Source organism: Lithobates pipiens, unplaced genomic scaffold (genome assembly GCF_037356315.1).
Source record: "Lithobates pipiens isolate NorthernLeopardFrog02 unplaced genomic scaffold, aLitPip1_a1.2 Scaffold_13, whole genome shotgun sequence".
Taxonomy (NCBI): Eukaryota; Metazoa; Chordata; class Amphibia; order Anura; family Ranidae; genus Lithobates; species Lithobates pipiens.
In genome coordinates, this window is record NW_027507718.1 from 324390327 (window position 1) to 324409581 (window position 19255).

General features: G+C 43.1%; 1 protein-coding gene across 1 annotated transcript in view; it reads right to left on the reverse strand.

Moving 5' to 3' along the window:
- Positions 1-19255, reverse strand: part of MGAT4D (MGAT4 family member D) — a 178104-nt gene that overhangs the window by 90825 nt on the left and 68024 nt on the right. The window contains exon 3 of the mRNA XM_077476938.1: positions 11253-11396. Coding sequence (XP_077333064.1) covers positions 11253-11396 — 144 coding nt within the window. The remainder of the gene's footprint in view (positions 1-11252; positions 11397-19255) is intronic.

Sequence of the window (19255 nt, forward strand, 5' to 3'; positions counted from 1 at the left end):
TGTCACAAAGTTTTGAATATTGAAGAAAAAAAATATTTTTCTTTCTTTATTTTAAAAAATAAATGAGATCTGCAAAATACTTACCATGCCTCTTCGCAAATACCTTGGAGTATCTACTTTCCAAGATGGGGTCATTGGAGGGGGGGGGTGCCACCTTGACATTTCAGGGCCTCCGAAACTTTGAAAAGTAGTGAGGAAGAGAAATCACCATTTTACGTCCTTAGAAAGCCTAAGGGGCGGTGATTGGTTTTCAGGGTCCTGTACACAGCTAAGCTCCCAAAAAGTCCCACACGCATTTGATCCCCATACTCAGGAAAAGCAGCAGAATGTATTTTGGGGTGTAACTTCACATATGCTCATGGCACGTCTGAGCAATATATAATTTAGTGACAACTATGTGCAAAAAAATAATAATTGTAATTTTCCTGCAACTTGTAATATAAAATATTCCATGGACTCAACATGCCTTTTAAATAGCGTGAGGTGTCTACTTTCTAAAATGGGGTCATGCTATCCTGGCATTTTATGGCCTTCAAAACTGTCATAGTTAGTGAGAAGTGAAATCAAAAATTTACACCCTTAGAAATCCTGAAGGCAGTGCTTGGTTTTCGGGGTCCTGTACACATCTAGGCTCCCAAAAAGTTTCCCACATGAGGTATCCCCATACTCAGGAGAAGCAGCAGAATGTATTTTGGGGTGTAATTCCACATATAACCATGCCATGTTTGAATACATCATTTAGTGACAACAGTGTATATCATTTAGTGCACAGTGTAATTTTCCCGAAACTTGTGGCAAAATATAAAATTCCATGGACACAACATGCCTATCAGCAAATAGCTTGGGGTTTCTACTTTCCAAAAAGGGGTAATTTGGGGAGGTTTTGAACTGTCCTGGCATTTTATGCACAGAATTTAGAAGTTTATGTCACACATCACCCACTCTGCTAACCACTTGAAGACAAAGCCCTGACATTTTTTGTTTATATATAAAAAAAAAAAAATTTTTGCAGGAAAATTACTTTGAACCCTCAAATGTTATATATTTTTTTTTTTAAAGCAAAGGCCCTACAGATTAAAAAATGGTGGGTGTTACATTTTTTGTTTTGTTTTTTTACACAGCATTTGCGCATCGATTTTTAAAACGCAATTTTTTTGGAAGAAAACACAGCTTTTTCATTTTAATGCAATAAAACACACTATATTGCCCAAATGTTTGATGAAATAAAAAAGATGATCTTATGCCAAGTACATGGATACCAAACACGACATGCATGGTGCAATTGCAGTTTACATATGACACCAGACCAACGCTTGCGTTCGCCTTTGTGTGAGCACAGGGTGCTTTTTTTGTTTGCTTTTTTTATTTCATTTTTAAACTGTTCCTTTAATTTTTTTTTTAAAATCATTTTTATTGTTATTTCAGGGAAATATCAGGTACTCTTTTTTTGAAAAGAATAGGGTCTGTTAGACCCTAGATCTCCCCTTTTACCCTCAAAGCATATGACCACACCAAGATTGGCGTGATAAAATGCTTTGCCAATTTCCCAATGGCGCTGTTTATATCCCGCGAAACCAATTCATGAAACGCTCGTAGCTTCCAGTTTCTTAGGCCATAGAGATGATTGTAGCTGTTCTGGTCTCTGATCAGCTCTATGATCAGCTGGCGGAACCACCGGCTGCATTCTCGGGTTCCCTGTTGTGCCCGGAGAGCCCAAAAAAAACATGGAATATGGGGGGGACGTAAAAGCAGTCTAGAGGCTAATTGGTCACTAGGATTGCTTTTACATGAAAAAAAAAATGATACCAAGATTATACCTAAACCTGCAGGCATCATTCTGATATATGAAGACAAAAAAATGTAGCGCTAAAAAGTGAATGTACTCAAAATATGTGGAGGGTGATCCCAGCTACAGCAAACCGATAAAGATAGACCAGCGGGGCTCCCCAGTGAGCCGGCGCCTGTCCAGATGAGCAGCCAGGGTTGTGAGATCGTGAGATCCACAGTATGTGAACCATGGCGTCACATCGTCATGGTTACACCTGACGCGCGTGTCTCCCTTCCCTCTTGGGTCACGTGACCTCCTGATTTCGGCGGTCATGTGACTTATCTGGGAGGAGAGTCTCGTAATTATAACAAGCTCCATAATTTAGTCTCTTTTCCCTCTATTATTGCAGTATTTATTACAGTGGAACACCACAGTATACTTGTTTCTATTCCCTATTGCTATAGGCCTATATATCCTCACATGGTGCCTCTGACATTTTGGCCGATCATAATATAGAATCTGGTCACCCCGGAAGTGTGACCTCAGTGTCTGGGACACAGCAGTTAGAGGATACAAGTCTAAGTGTCCGTAGTGTCCAGGTGTAGTATTTAATGTTATTTTCGATGTTATTATGATCTTTGCCTATGTTCGGATCTGGTGACTGATCGTATTTGATGATAGCTTTGTGGAGATACAGACATGTAGTTGTCTTGACTGAAACAAGTCTATAAATGGTCTGTTGTATGCATGTGCTGAATATCCCAGAGTTTAATTAATTCCAATTTCCTGTTCCGCCCATTTTTGGGTGGACCAGGTCTAGAGTAGTGCATTTATAAAGTAGCAATGTGGGGGGTCAGAGTAAGCCCGTTGATGACCGCTTGTGTCGAAACGCGTCGGACAGCATTACTTGCACCCCATATTGCTTTTTTCTTATTCAATTCGTTTTTTGTGATCACTTTTTATATTTGTACAATATGTATATTTTTAATAAAACCAACCGTTTTTTTTTACCTACACCATCCGGAGCCCTCTCTTTTTTTTTCCTGTTATATGCCATCTGTATGGGCCCTTATTTTGAAATTTGAATATACTGGGCCCCCGGGATATCACCTCCTTCGAGTGTGAGAAAACATCGGTCGGCAAGCTTTGGTTTCATTCACCTCTATCTGGGACCAAGGACGCTCATAGGAGGATCTTAAACCACGACTCATTCCACTAGAATTTGGAACATACTCCTTCGGGATTACAAGCTCTTTAGACCCACTGTTGTAGGGCATACGGGTCCAACATTTCCGGTAAGAGTACCTATCTTACATCTATAGAGTGTTGCAGAGATTGCTACAGATTGCTGTCGTTGGTGTCCTTGCTGCCTTGGTTTATACGAGAGGAGTGGCCACTCCTGTTCTATATAAGGAGACTTAAATATAGATTGATGAACTGATAAACAGTCTGTCCAGACAGGATTCATGTTACGTGATCCCACTGTCACCATATTATTCATGCACTGTTGTTTTTACATTGCACCAGTTATCACACTTAGTCTATGATGTCGTTTACACTTATCTTATAATAAGTGTAAAACTTCCCTTTTTTTCTTTAAAATCAGGTTGTTTACACTTACTAAGAATTTGTCCTCTGGTTTTTGAGTACATTCACTTTTTAGCGCTACATTTTTTTGTCTTCACATGTATTGTAACTTTGTTTGAGTGTTAGCTGCTAGGTTTATTCAAGTAGTGCAGTGTTTTGCCTTTTTGCATCATTCTGATATAACCAACCATTCAAAGTCTAGCAACATACCAGTATGTTGCTGGTCCTTGTTGAACATACACTGTAATGTTCTTAGGGCTGAAAAAAAAATAAAAAAATAAAAAAAGGATCGGTGGGTATGTCTACCATTAGAATACCACCCGCCTACGCCTACTTCTAACGATGGGCATACATGCACCATTTTTTTTTTAAACTGTGGTGGTGAAATTGCCTCCTACAGCGCTGGAGTCACTGATTTACGTATCGTGGGAGCAAACGCTGTTGCTGTCAAGATAAATAAGTGCTGCAGCTGAATGGTGTACCTGAAAACTAAAAAAAGGGTTAACAACAAAACACAGTAAACACTTTGAAATGAAAAAAAAAAAATAAAATAAATAAAAATAAAAAAACACAGTAAAACAGTAAAGTATAAAACAATTACATACCTGAAAAGCAAACATGATAAAAAACATAGTAACAATAAAACGTTGCATTGTAGAACACAGTATAAAAGAGCAGAACAAAAAAAAAAAAAAAAAAGAACAATAAAAACTACTATCTTCGGTTTGTTTATTTTACATATACATATTTTGTAACCGTTTATTTTTTTACACTTTTATTTGCAACTGTAAACTGTTGTAGTGGTTGTTACATAGTTACTGAATAAAGACACCAGTCCATCCAGTTCAACCTGAGTGAGTGTCTACAATTGTCCCTATCCCTGTATATTGCACACTTACATCGGTCCCTACCCTCAAGAAGCCCACAATCCAAGGTCCCCATTCATATACTAGGGCCAATTTTGGACAGAAGCCAATTAACCTACATGCATGTCTTTGGAGTGTAGGAGGAAACTGGAGTACCTGGAGGAAACCCACGCTGGCACAGGGAGAACATGCAAACTCCAGGCAGGTAGTGTCGTGGTTGGGATTCAAACCAGCGACCCTTCTTACTGCTAGGTGAGAGTGCTAACTACTACACCACTGTGCCACTCAAATGGCTCGGTTCCAGGTTTGGGTCTCAAAATGCGATGGCATCTTTGGAGACCCCGTGAAAGTGTGTCCTAGTCTGTGCAGTATCCTACTCTAACACTCCATTGGTGTGTGGTAGCGTTCAAAACATTCACCAATGCAAAGACCAGGTTGGTCAGGACAGGAGGGACAATAATAGTGGGTGTCATGCCTATATCTGCGTTTTCTACAGACACAACTTTTTCTTTGAGGGGCTCATTGGGTAGGGGTACCAGGGAAGACATACAGAAAATGCCGGCTTACTGCATTTGGATTGGGAAGTTGGGACACAGCACCATCTGGAAACAAAATGGCTGTGATGATCTCTTCCTGGAATTTAAGGAAGGATCCAGTTAGTTCCAAAGCTTTGTATAGCACATAAGCATTCAGCAGACACTTTTGTACCAGCGTCTGTCCTTATGGGCAACTAGGTACGGTGCCAACAAATGGACATTGAAGTCCACCCCTCCCATATTAAGGTTATAATCGTAGACACAGATGGGTTTCTCCACAATACCAGTCACCGTAGGAATTTGGATCGTCATGTCTGCGTGAAGGGAGGACAGAACGAAAACAGTCTCATTATCCCTCCACTTCACAGCGAGAAAGTTATTACACTTCTACAACCCACTGGGGTAAGACCTGGCGATTAGATCGCATGGTGCCACATGCGCCAATTCCATGATCAAACAAGTGACTAAAAAGTGGCAAGCTTGTGTAATAATTGTCCAGATATAAGTGGTACCCCTTTCCAAATAAGGGTGACACCAAGTCCCACAGAAAACACGCACTTTGTTGTGTGTTTTAAAACACACATAGCAATGCATGTGTGGCAACAAAAATGCTCACTTTGCCGCGCATTTTGAAAAAGCACGGTAACTCATAAGAACACACACGCTTTGATAAGCATTTCAAATATGCATGGCAATATGCAGCTCACTTGCATTACCATTTGTTTGCATCTGCATGTTTGAGCGCATGGCAACCTGCAATAAAAAAAAAAGCCACCTTTGCCATGCGTTTTAAAAATGTGCAGCAATGTGTCACTTTACCGTTCCGGCTGTGTTCTCATTTACCCATTTCCAAATGCACAGCAACCAAAGAAAACATGGTTTGTCATGTGTTTAGAAAACAGCAACGCATATCAAGCTTGAGTTAAAATTTGTTCACATCTGCACATTTCCAAATGTACAGCAATCCACAAGAAAACGTACATCGAGCTTGCATTACCATTAATTTGCATCTGTGCGTTTCCAAATGCATAGCAATCCGGCAAGAAAATTTATACTTTTCCGTGCGCTTAGAAAATGGGCGGCAATGCGCTAGCATTATCATTTGTTTGCTTCTGCGCATTTCCAAATGAGTGGCAACCTGCACAGAAAGCTTGTACTTTGCTGTGCATTTCAAAAACCTGTGGAAACGCATTTCATGTTTATGTTCCTGTTCGTTCACATCTGCACATTTCCGAACGCAGGGCAAGTTTCAAGAAAAAGCACACATTGTGATAGCGATAATGTCGCTGGAAGTCATGTGACTTTTACGTGGTGTTGTGTCTACCGGGGCTATCTATTCATCCCTCCCAACAGCAGCAGCTAGCCATTAGAACAAGCTTGTACTATGTGATTTTGACTGACGCAGTGATCTGTGAAAAGGGGGGGGGGGGGTTGGGAGGTTTGGACTCTCCCTGTAGGTGGGACTGAATGCTAATTCGGATGTATTCCATCCCAACCGCCATCAGAGCTATGAAGGAGGTTACATCATTTGCAGAGTCAGACTACAGAGGGGTGTGTTCTAGGCCAGAGATGGAGCAGGAAGTGGCTATGAAAGGCGTTCTGTCTACATCAGACTATACAGACTGTCACATGGTACAAAGCCACAACTAAAACTCGGAATAGCAGATCTGCCGATGTCAGAGCAACACGGTACAGAGGTGTGATCTATGCTGGGACTGATCATTCTATTCAGTTCTAGTGAAAAGAAAGTTGGAGTCTAGCTTTAAGAAAAGGGCTTAAGACTAAATTGTGAATTGCAAATACTGGCAAATTGTAACAGGTGTGGCCTGTGTATACTCCGTAAAGGGCTATATAAACAGTAAATATTGAGAACAATGACTCGAGGGCTTAGAGGATGCAGAGTGCTGTGTGCCATGAAATGGAGTACATCTGCATCCAGGAGTGACAAGTATTTGCATACAGCCACTTGTACAAATCAGTGACAGGCTTTGGCTGTACTACTGAGCGTTTTCATTTTTTTTCCCCACATTTTCCAAAAACGTATGCAAAAAAAATAAAGAGGAACCATGCAAAAGACTCATTATGCCTCACATTATACGCTGGGGTGTTTGTTGTCCCAAAATTGGGTCATTTTGTGGGCATTTCCATTGTCCTGGTGCTCCAGGGCCTTCAAAAGGTGTGATAGGTCATCATGAAATGATACGTGTAATTTATGTCCCTAAAGCACCTGATGGTGCTCCCTGCTCATGTTGGGCCTCTCTATGTGGCCAGGCTGTGAAAAAGTCTCACACATGTGGTATTGCCATACTCAGGAGGAGTAGCAGAATGTTTTGGGGTGTTGCAAGTATGCATAAGCTGCGTGAGAGAACATGTTAATATGACATTTTTTTTTTACAAAAAAGGAAACAAAAAACTATTTTCCCAAAAACTGTGGGGAAAAAATTACAACTTCAAAAAACTCTCCATGCCTCTTACTAAATACCTTGGACTGTCTAATTTTCAAAAAGGGGAAATTTGGGGGGTATTTGTACTTTCCAGACATTTCACGGCCCCAAGAAAAGATAGGCCTTCAATACATCAGGTGTGATCAATTTTCAACGATTGGCACTATAGCTTATAGACTCTATAACTTTCACAACGAGCAAATATACACTAATTAGGGTTATTTTTACCGAAGATAAGTAGCCGTATACATTTTGGCCAAAATGTATTTAGAAAATTTGCTCATTTGCTAAATTTTATGACAAACAAAGAAAGGGGCATTTTTTCACAAAGGTTTTCAGTCTTTTTAATTTATAGCACAAAAAACAAAACAAAAAACACACACACACACACACACACACACACACACACACTAGTGATTAAATACCACCAAAAGAAAGCTCTATTTGTGTGAGACACAAAAAGACGCAAATTTATTTTGAGTAAAGTTTTGCATGACTGAGTAATTTTCATTCAAAGTGTGAGAGCACTGAAAGCTGAAAATTGGTCTGGGCCCATCTCGGACATTTGATGCAAGTTAAAATCCGTATTTTTTGTTAGAAAATTACTTAGAACCCCCAAACATTATATATATTTTAACAGAGACCCTAAAGAATAAAATGGTGATCACTGCAATAATTTTTGTAACACGGTATTTGCGCAGATGTCTTTTAAAACGCAATCTTTTGGGAAAAAGGACACTTATGAATAAAAAAATATAAAAAAAAACACCACACAACAGTAAAGTTAGCCCAATTTTTTTGTATAATGTGAATGATGTTATGCCGAGTAAGTAGATACCTATACATGTCACGCTTTGAAATTGTGCACACTTGTTGAATGGTGACAAACTACGGTACCTAAAAATCTTCACAGGCGACGCTTTAAAAACGGTTACCAGGTTAGTTACAGAGGTCTTTTGCTCGAATTATTGCTCTCACTCCAACGATCACAGCGATACCTCACATATACGATTTGAACATTATTTAAATATGCGGGCGTGACCTATGCATGTGGTTTCTTTGGTGTGTGAGCTTGCAGGGAACGTGGGCGATTAAAAAAAAAATTCTGATCATTGTTTTGCAAATCTATGTACACTTCAAACTGTATGATTCAACCGATTTTGATGTCACGGTTTTACTAACCTGACAGCAGCTTATTCTAAAATCGAAAAATGTAATTTTGTTTGCAAATATTAAAGATTGTAACTACCAGCAAGAATAAGGCTGGGTTCACACTGCTGCGATGCGGGAACGCTGCGAATCCGCTGCGGGATCCCGCATCGCATGCCTCTCGGCGGCAGTTCACACTGCCCTATGCGAACTGCTGGGAGTATCAGTGAAAAGTTAATGACACCCCCAGATCAGTTTGCATATCGCAGTGCAATGTGCAAACTCAGACAGGAATCGGATCGCATGGTGTGAACACCCATGCGATCCGATTCTGCTGAGGACCAAAAAAAGGGTCCTGTGCGAGTTTGGGCCGGATGCGATGCGAATTCAGCCAATCTGTATGGCTGAACTCGCATCGCACAGAGATCGGGTGTGATTTGCACTGCAGTGCGAATCACATCCGATCTCGTCATCGCAGCAGTGTGAATCCAGCCTAAGTCCTTACATTTAAAGAGCACCTGCGATTTTAGATTAATTATGGCAGCGCCTGCTAGCAGGCATCCACTCACCTGCTGCAAGCGAGTCAACAGCAGGTCAGAGGAGAATCTGCTGCAGGACAGAAATTAGTTGCACTTTGACCACCTCAATATAGTGCAATTACACCCCCTTCCTGCCCAGAACAATTTTCAGTTTTCAGCGCTCTCACACTTTGAATGACAATTACTCAGTCATGCAACACTGTACCTGTATGAAATTTGCATCCTTTTTTCACACAAAGAGCTTTCGTTTGGTGGTATTTAATCACTAGTGGGTTTTTATCTTTTGTGCAGTAAATAAAAAAAAAGACCATAAATTTTGTGAAAAAAATGGTTTCTTTGTTTCTGTCATGAAATTTTGCCAATTAGTAATTTTTGTTCATAAATATTGGTCAAAATTTATACTGCTACATATCTTTGGTAAAAAAAAAAAAAAAAAAAAATTAGTTTATATTATTTGGTCTTTGTGAAAGTTCTAGAGTCTACAAACTATGGTGCCAATCACTGAAAACTGATCACATCTGATCAGGCCTTCAGTACATCAGGTGAATCTAATTTATTGAGACACTAACAAGTCAAGAAAGTACAAATGACCCCTTTTCAGAAAGTAGACATTCCAAGGTATTAAGTAGCCTGGTGAGTTTTTTTAAGTTGTAATTTTTTCCCACAATTCTTTGCAAAATGAAGTTTTCTTTTTACAAAATTGTCATATTATCAGGTTTATTTCTCACACACAGTATATGCATACAAATTACACCCCAAAATACATTCTGCTACTCTTCCCGAGTATGGCGATACCACATGTGAGAGACTTTTACACAGCCTGGCCACATACAGAAAACCAACATTAAATTCGTACTTTCAGGCATTCTACGAGCAAAAATTACACATCTCATTTCTCAACCACCTATTACACTTTTGAAGGCCCTGGAGCACCAGAACAATGGAATTGCAAACAAAATGACCCCATTTTGGAAAGCAAACACTCCAATGTATAATCTATAAGGCATAATGAGTCTTTTGAACGGTTCATTTTTTTCCAGAAGTATTTGGAAAATGTGGGGGGGAATGAAAACCAATTTTTTATTTTTTTTTATTTTAACAAAGTTGTGAATTTATAAGATATTTCTAACACATAGCATATATATAGCAAAAAATGCACCCCAAAATATATTGTTATTCTTCCCAAGCATGGGGATACCACATGTGAGACTTTTATACAGCCTGGCCACATACAGAGGCCCAACATTGAAGTAGTAGTACCGTTCTAGGAGCATAAATTGCACATCTCATTTCATTCCTACCCATCACACTTTTGAAGGTCCTTGACAGTGGACTTACCCACAAAATGACCCCATTTTGGAAAGCAAACACCCCAACGTATATTCTATGAGGCATGGGCTGCAAATAGGTACTTGGGTACTCAGATGAACTGTGACAAGTACTCAGATGAACTCTGTGACAAGTACTGTGATGGCTGGTGACAGGTCCTCTTTATTGGGGGGGGGGGGGGGGTAAATCAGTGTGATTGGTGTACACTGTAAGCGGTAGATGTTACCGCAAACGAGATTTTACCGCAATCTCCTTCTCACACGCGATCGGTGTGTGAGGAGGAGAACCCGGTGACATCTCATTACCGCTCTAGGTTTACATTTAGTGATCGGCTATGAAAGGATCACGACTAATCACGTGGTAAACAGTCATGCCCAATGGCTGTTCAGCCCCCTCGGTGGAGAGCGGTGTCTCCGTGACATGCTGCCACTGAAGGAACAGGGATGCATGCACACGCGATCACGCGCATTCCCTGTTTAAATGGACGGATGTCATATTACACCCGCCCAGAACGAGAGCCACGCCACCCTGCCATCATGATGGCTGGCAGGCGGCAAGCTGTTAAAAAATTAGGATTTAAATATAGTTGATTTAAATCAAGCCTTTTTACCAGTGATTTAAAGGGACTTGATTTAAATCAAATCCACCCTGGTGACAGGTACTCCTTAAAGAAGAGACCTCAAATCCCTCCTTTGCACATCAAACTATTCAGATCGCCAAAAATGGCGATTCTGAATACTATATTTTTTTTTAAATCGGCGCTACTGGCAGCTGAGTAAACCGGAAGTAAAGCTGTGACGTCACTTCCGTGTTTTCACATAGGTGACTGGAATGAAGCAGTTTTCTGGCTTTTCCAGTCTCAGCCTAGCCGGCATGAGTGCCGGAGTGTGGATCGGGTCTCCCGGTGGGACCGGAGGCCCGGGAAGAGCAGCAGATGGGGTGGGGTCACCTTCCGCTCCTTTAGGATAACTAAAATTATGAAGAAATAAAAAAATAAAAAAAAAGCAAAGAAATTTTGCCATTAATTGCCTCACCTCCTGTCCTCCCATGTCCATAAAGCACATTTGGCTGCAAACCATCTTCGTGTCCCAACAGATGAGGCAGAAACATGTAGATATTCATAAATGGCAATGGGAGTTTGCTGGTTATATTCAAGAATTTCCATTTTATCTCTTCAACTGCAAAGCAAATGAAAAAACACTGAGATTGTTTACAATTTGGATTTGCATGAATTTGCATCGAAATCAGATGAATAAAACAGAAAAGACATTCAGATATTCCTACTCAGCCAGTTGGATTTGTGCAAAGTGGTACTTCGTCCATCTTTTCTTGGTTAAAGTTTAGCTCAAGAACTGCAGGAAAAATGTGAGGAAGCTGCTTGCAGAAGGTTTTCTACTTCAATGCATAGAATATATTAGGATAAAAAAACCTGTCTTTACAAGCACTTTAAAATAAAAATCATCATTTGCATCTTTTCTTTATAGATCCTCTATGTCGGACCCTCCAGGAAGAAGGAAATACAAAAAAGAACCATATAAACATGACATTTTTCCAACAATAGTGATGTGATGTATTGTGCTTTTCCCACAAATTTTCCTGAAGACAGTAAAGAAACCAAAAGACAGATAGGCTGGTAATACAGTGGATATAAAAAGTCTTCAAACCCCTGTTAAAATGTCAGGTTTCGGGGATGTGAAAAAAAAAAAGAAGAGCCAAAGATAAATCATGTCAGAATTTTACCTACCTTTAAAAGTGACCTAAAAACTGTGGGGGGGGGGGGGAGTAAAATAAAAAACTAAAATAATGTGGTTGCATAAGTGTGCCTAACCTCTTACACAAATTTCCAAGGCATTAGATACACCATGGAACACAGTGAAGTCAGTCATCAAGTGGAGAAAATATGGCACAACAGTGACATTACCAAGAACTAGATGTCCCTCCAAAATTTACGAAATGATGAGAAGAAAACTGGTCAGGGAGGCTGCCAAGAGGGCTACAGCAACCTTAAAAGAGCTGCAGGAATATACTGGCTGTGTGGTATATGTGACAACAATCTCCCGTATTCTTCATATGTCTGGGCTATGGAGTAGAGTGGCAAGACAGAAGCCTTTTCTTAAGAAAAACATCCAAGCAAAGCTAAATTTTGCAAAAACACATCTAAATTCCCCCAAAAGCATGTGGGAAAATGTGGTATGGTCTGATGAAACCAAGGTTGAACTTTTTGGCCATAATTCCAAAAGATATGTTTGGCGCAAAAGCAACACTGCACATCACCAAAAGAACACCATACCCACTGTGAAGCATGGTGAGGGCAGCTTCGTGCTTTGAGGTGGTTTTTCTTCAGCTGCAACAGGGGCCCTTAGTTAATATTGGCACAAAACCTTCAGGCTTCTGCTAAAAAAAAAAAAATCTGAACATGAAGAGGAACTTCATCTTTCAGCATGACGATTCAAAGCATACATCCAAATTAACAAAGAAATGGCTTCATCAGAAGGAGATTAAAGTTTTGGAATGGCTCAGCCAGAGCCCAGACCTGAATCTGATTGAAATCAGTGATCTGAAGAGGGCTGTGCACAGGAGATGCCCTTGCAATCTGACAGATTTGGAGTGTTTTTGCAAAGAAGAGTGGGCAAATATTGCAAGTCAAAATGTGGCATGCTGATAGACATACCCAAAAGACTGAGTGCTGTAATAAAATCAAAAAGGTGCTTCAACAAATTATTAGTTTGTGCACACTTATGCAACCATATTACATTTTTATTTTTTTATTTTTACTTCCCTCCACCTAAAAGATTTCAGTTTGTTGTTCAACGGAGTTGTACAGTTTATAAGCAACACCAAAAAGGTGGAAAAAGTTCTGAAATGATTTTTGTCTCATTTTTTTACATCACAGAAACCTGACATTTAACAGGGGTGTGTAGACTTTTTATATCCACTGCATATGTCAGTACGTTATGGCAATAAATCAAGAGCAATACAGTTTCACTAAGCTACAGAGTTGCAATCCATGCTCTAGTAACGTAAAGGGAACCTGGGCCAATGCTTAAATTCCTAAACCCTATTCAGACATTTTAGGGCACTTTCACACTGGTTAGCTTCAAAGCTGCCAGTAAAACACCTAGGCGCTAAAGAAGCGGCGTGTTTTCTAAAGGAAGTGCAACTTAAGAACTGCACCAAAAACACTTTGCAGGGGCGTTTTTGATGTGATTCCCAAACATGCTGCAGTGTGAACACATTCATAGATTTTAAGGGAAGTATTTTTCTTGGGCTTTTCAGGTTTTTTTTTTTTTTTTTTTTTTTTTAAATACAAAAGCGCTTGAAAAAATCATCAGTGTGAAAGCAGGCATCTAATAGTGTGTAGGCTCTTGGGCTTAGTAACCTTGCACCCCAGGAGCCCTGGAACCCAGGAAGTTCTAATATACAAGTGACTGGTTTCTGAAGAGGCGTTCTAGGTCTAGCCCCTTCCCCCGCCTAACTATTCAAACAATGATATACCCGATGGCACAGCAATCACACAGAAATCCATTTTAGCATTTTATGATTTATAAACAGAAAAAGAACGTGTGAATCAAAAGGTGACATTTGATTAGCTACTGATACCAGCACTGGGTTATAAAAGGAGCATCGCGTTTGTGTAAGTATAGGAAAAATTAACACAGTATACCAAAATCTGACATGTAAGGTATGATGACACTACTGCTATTGCAGTTAGGAATTTCCGGGACATCTGTCCCATATAACCCTCAAAAAGCAGTGCCAGATTTTTTTTTTCTTCAAACCCACCAGATCCTCCTGCTCTCAAGTAGGCACTAATGTCAAGGAGATGAGTAAACAAGACAAGCTAAACATGGAGCAGATGCAGAAGGACAAAAGCATAACAATGGAGCATACAGCAAGGAGCAGGTGAAAGAAGAAGGACAGAGAAGATAGACAGAAAACCAATGGGAGGAGCGTAATGCCACGTACACAACACAACCAGATTTTCCAGCAGACTAGGTCCGGACGGACTTCCGGTGGACTTTCCGTACGAGCGGACTTGCCCACACATGACTGGACTTTCCAGTGGACTAGGGTCACTGATCTTTTGACGGAGTTACGGCAGACTTCCAAATGAACGGACTTGCCCACGCACGGACTAAAGTCCGTTCATTTTGAACATGATGCGTTACGGCGGGACTAGATTTTAATTGGTGAGATTGACAACTTGCGAGCCCCGTCGCCTGGTATGGATTTTAAGGAGAAGCCCCTATGCCGAAAAAAAAAAAACCGGTGCTTAATGCCAATTTCTGGTCTACTCCTTGCTGAAGAAACAGCAAGATCCTGGATATGGAAAAGGAGCGCAGATGCCATCCTTTCTCCTCACACATGGAGATGTAGGCTGTTCAGGTACGATGATATATCTTCCAAGAGGAAGATTTCAACTCCCTCAACATAGTTGGGATAACCGAGTCCGATAGACCCCGGTTCTTCAACACCTGGCTCTCAAATAACCATGCCGTTAAAGCCAGCAATGGTAAAGCAGGATGGAGAATCGGACCTTGAGACAGAATGTGGAAAGTTTTAGTGGAGGAAAGACGTAGCTCAGCTGGCACTGATCCCAATGAGCCACCAATGCATCTGGCGCGTCTGCCCACGGATCTCTTGTCCTGGACACGAATCTCGGCACGTTCCGATTGAGACGGGGAGGCCAGAAGATCCACGTCTGGTGTGCCCCACCTCAGGCACAGTAGCCTGAATACCTCTGGATGCAACGTCTATTCTCCTGGATCCAGCATCTGGCGACTCAGATAGTCTGCCTGCCAGTTCACCACTCCTGGGATGTAAATGGCCGACAGGGCCGGTACGTGACGCTCTGCCCCCCAAAGCATGTGAGCGACCTCCCGAGCAGCGGCTGAGCTTCTTGTTCCCCCTTGGTGATTGACGTATGCCACAGCCGTGGCGTTGTCTGACTGGATCCCAATCGGACGCCCCTGAAGTCTCATCGACCCTGTGGAGAGGCACAGCCTAATCGCTCTTAGCTTGAGCAGATTGATCGGCAACTTGGATTCTTCCGCCGACCAGAGGCCCTGAGCTGACTGAATCACCATCACTCCACCCCAGCCGGATAGGCTGGCATCCGTTGTGATCACTGTCCACTTCAGGAGGTAGGAATGACTTCCCGGACTGAATCACCGGGGGACCTCAGCCACCAGATCAGTGAATCTGCCTGACTGGCTCACCGGGATCTGTCGATCCAGGGACAACTGAGATTTGTTCCATTTTGTCAAAATCGCCTTCTGCAGGACTCTGGAGTGGAACTGGGCATATGGTACTGCCTCGAAGGAGGCTACCATGAGCCCGAGGACTCGCATGCAGAAGTGGAGCGACGACCACTTGCGGTTCATCAGCAGTTTTACCACAGATCTGAGAGTCTGAAGGGAGAAACACTCTCGCTTCCCTGGAGCCCAGCAGCAAGCCCAAGTACTCCAGACGCTAGATCGGTACATTCACCAACTTCTTTAGGTTCAACAGACACCCAAATTCTTGCAGGGTCTGCATGGTGATCGCCACATCCTCCTCTAATTCGGAGGCGGAAGATGCCCTCAGGAGGAGATCGTCTAGGTATCCCAAGTTGCCACAGCAATGCCAAAACTGGAGCCAATACCTTGGTAAAGACTCGGGGGCTGATGCCAGACCAAAAGGGAGAGCCACAAACTGGTAGTGGGCTTCCGACTGCAAATCGCAGAAACTTTTGATGCCGAAGTCATATGGGTATGTGCAGGTACGCATCCTGGATGTCTAAGGACACCAGGGAGTCCCCTGGATGGAGTGCAGCGACTACTGAGCGAACCGATTCCATTCTGAACCTCTGCACTTTCACAAAGTGATTGAGGGCTTTTAGGTCCAAGATTGTAGCTCCCAAGAAGAAAGGGGTACGTCCAAACAGATTTGAGTAGAATCCCTGGAAATGTTCCGATTCCAGAACCGGTACAAATCACCCCGCAACTCAGCAGGCCCCCTACTACCAAGAGGGCCTCCCGGTGAGCCAGGGATACGGGTATGCTGGAGGGGAAGAACCTGAGAATCCGTTTGGCGGCCAAGAGAGAAACTATCTTGTAGCCAGGAGGAAATCCGATCGCAGACTAATTGGTCGGATAGTCGAGAGGACCAGCTGGCTGCAAACTCCCGAAGGTGACCCCCCCACCCTAGACATGGGTGGGGGCAAATCTTCGTGCAGTATCACTTTTGTTCGCAGGCTTCCTAGGCTTGCGGTTCCAGGGACGTTTTTGTCCATCCGTGGTCGTCCTGTCGGGCTGGGGACGTTTAGCCGAAGCTCCGGGCGGACGAAAAAGCAGTTTGTGAGCGGAAAAAAAAGGGTCCTTGCCTACGGCGTGGCTCCTTAGCCTTCCTGGCCTGTGGGAGTAGGGTACTCTTACCACCAGTGGCATTTTTAATAATGTAAAGAGCCGGTTGCCAAGGAAGGGAAGATTTGTCAGGGCTTTTTTGGATGCCTTATCAGCAGACCAGCATTTTAACCAAATCAGGTGTCAACACCACTGCTGACACTGAAGCCCTGGATAACAGACGAAGAGTATCCAGGGCTGCATCACAAACGTACTTAAGGCCTTGCACTAGTTGGTCTGCTAGTTCCACGCAGACAGGAGAAGGCTGTTGCTCTCCCAATTCGTGGTGCAACAGTTTTGCCCACTCAGTTAGAGTGTGCGACACAAGTGCGGATGCCAGTACTGGTCGCACGGTGGACCCCACAACCGTAAACAAGCAATGAACCACTGCCTTGGCCTTCCTGTCCGTGGGATCCTTAAACGCAGGAGTCCCCTCTACAGAGACCGTGGTTACTTTATTTAACCTGGATACTGGGGGTCCATGACCGGAGGAGCCGACCACTTTTTGAGAAGGCTTTCCTCAAAAGGGTATTGCACCGACATGGATTTGGGGACCGAAAAGGTCCATTACGGGCGACCCCATTCCTTGTAAATGAACTTGTCAAAATAAGTCAGATACGGGAACACCTTAGGTGAACGGGCTGGCTTGCAGGACCCAAAAGGGGACCGCTACATCAGCAGAGGGATCTGCTAACTTCTGAAGCTTCAGGGTATCATGCACAGCTGTGATAAGTGATCCAACAAGCGCTTTGACGGACCCAGACGGGGACTCATTCTCACTGTCCTGACAGTCCTGGTACCACCTCCATCTTGGCAACGAATGAATTGAGGACCGTCATCAGGGTGTCCATAGGCACTGAGCAGTCCGCAGGCGACCCGGTTGAAATTGCCTGGATTTCAGGGGAAGAAACCCCAGTTTATGAAGCCATGCTGACCCTACCCTGTCTGCTACCCAAAGGGACTTAGGACAGTGACAGTCCCACCCTTCTTACTGCCGCTGGCTGAGGGGCTCCTTCCCGCTGGACTCGCCACCCTGAGGAGTTCTGCTCTATTCAGCAGGTAGTGCCTGTAGTTCCTGTTGGCTCCCAGGTACAGAGGGAACGGTGCTGTGTTGGTAGAAGCAGCTGCAAATGGCGCTAAAACCACACTGAAATGTGCTCAGGCTTCAAGAAAATGGCCGCCCAGCGTCCAGCACAAGGACATAAAAACACAGGGAAAATGGCTGTGAGGGCACAGGAGCACATGCTGCCGCTAGAGAACACTCAAAAACGTGTTCAGGCTACAAGAAAATGGCCGCTGGTATTCTGAATAGGAAATCACCAGGAAAAATGGCCGCTGAAGCCCAGGAGAGCATGCTTGCCCACACCTAAAATGGCCGCAGCTCCATGAAAGCAGCTCCATGAGGTACAGGGAGAAATCAATGGCGGTGAGCACAGCGCTGCACAGGACATCAGCATGGCCTCACAGACACCTTCCAGGGACATGAACAACAGGACCCAGCGCAACCCCCCCCCCCCCCCCAAGATAAGAGCCCCTCTGGAGAGCCCCTTCATAGACACACACACACACACACACCACTCAGCAGCCACATGCAGCATCCCCCACGGGGGGGGGAAATAGGGACAAGGAGACAAGAGAGGAAGGTGAGGGACCCCTGAATTGACCTCCCAGGGAATGCCCAGCTGCTCAACCCTGCCGGGGCAGGAAGAGCTGTACTTACCAGTCCTGAAGAGCTGGGAGACATTCCACTGTAGACCTACTCCTGATCAGTACAGGGTAGGCTATTGGCCTCGGCATACTGTGACGCAGACATAAGTAGCCCGGTCATATGTACGCCCCGGAGCATAAAAGCTCACCGACCACCTCTGGAGCTGAGGTATGTTGTGGCCTGCTAAGCCGTAGCTGCGACCTGCACACGCTCGATGGCCGGACTGGGGAGACTACAAGGATAAGCGTATCCAGCCTGTCACCCAGCCGGCTGTTGATAGCAGATCACAGGATCAATCATCTTGCGCAAAAAGTCACGCTTCTTCTGAAAAAAAAAAAAAAAAAAAAAAAAAAAACACGGACCGATGGGCCCGCAGGGTTCCTAGGTCCTCCTTCACTAGGCAAAATAAAACTGATGGCTGCATGGCAGACTGGAGGGTTGTTTCCCAAGGGACCGCCCCCCTGGGGCGGAACTAAGTTCTGAGTGTTGTATTACAACTAATGCCTAGTATCTCCTAGTAATAGGGCATAACAACCCAATGACTAAGAGAGGAGCTGTGTCGGTCAGAGGAATATAAGAGAAATTAAAATTTGCAGGTATCTAAATTGTATGTCTAGACAGTGTTAGTTAGTGTACAGCAGAGTTGGTTATCCATAACCATGAATATTATGTGCCACAGAGATATTGTATATGTTGTTAGAAATCGTAACAAAACCCAGATACTCCAGTCCAGATATACTGCAATTTCAGACTTCTTGTACTAATCCAACTTGTCTGCCCTGTATTGAACATGAAAACAGCATGTTTTGTTTTACACCCACTATTGTATAGATGACCTTTCTGCATTATGTTTACTATGAAAACAATACATTGTAGGAAAGAAGAATGGTTTAAAAAAAATGGGTAGGTGTGCTCTTAACTCCAGAAATGGTTATGCAGTAATGTT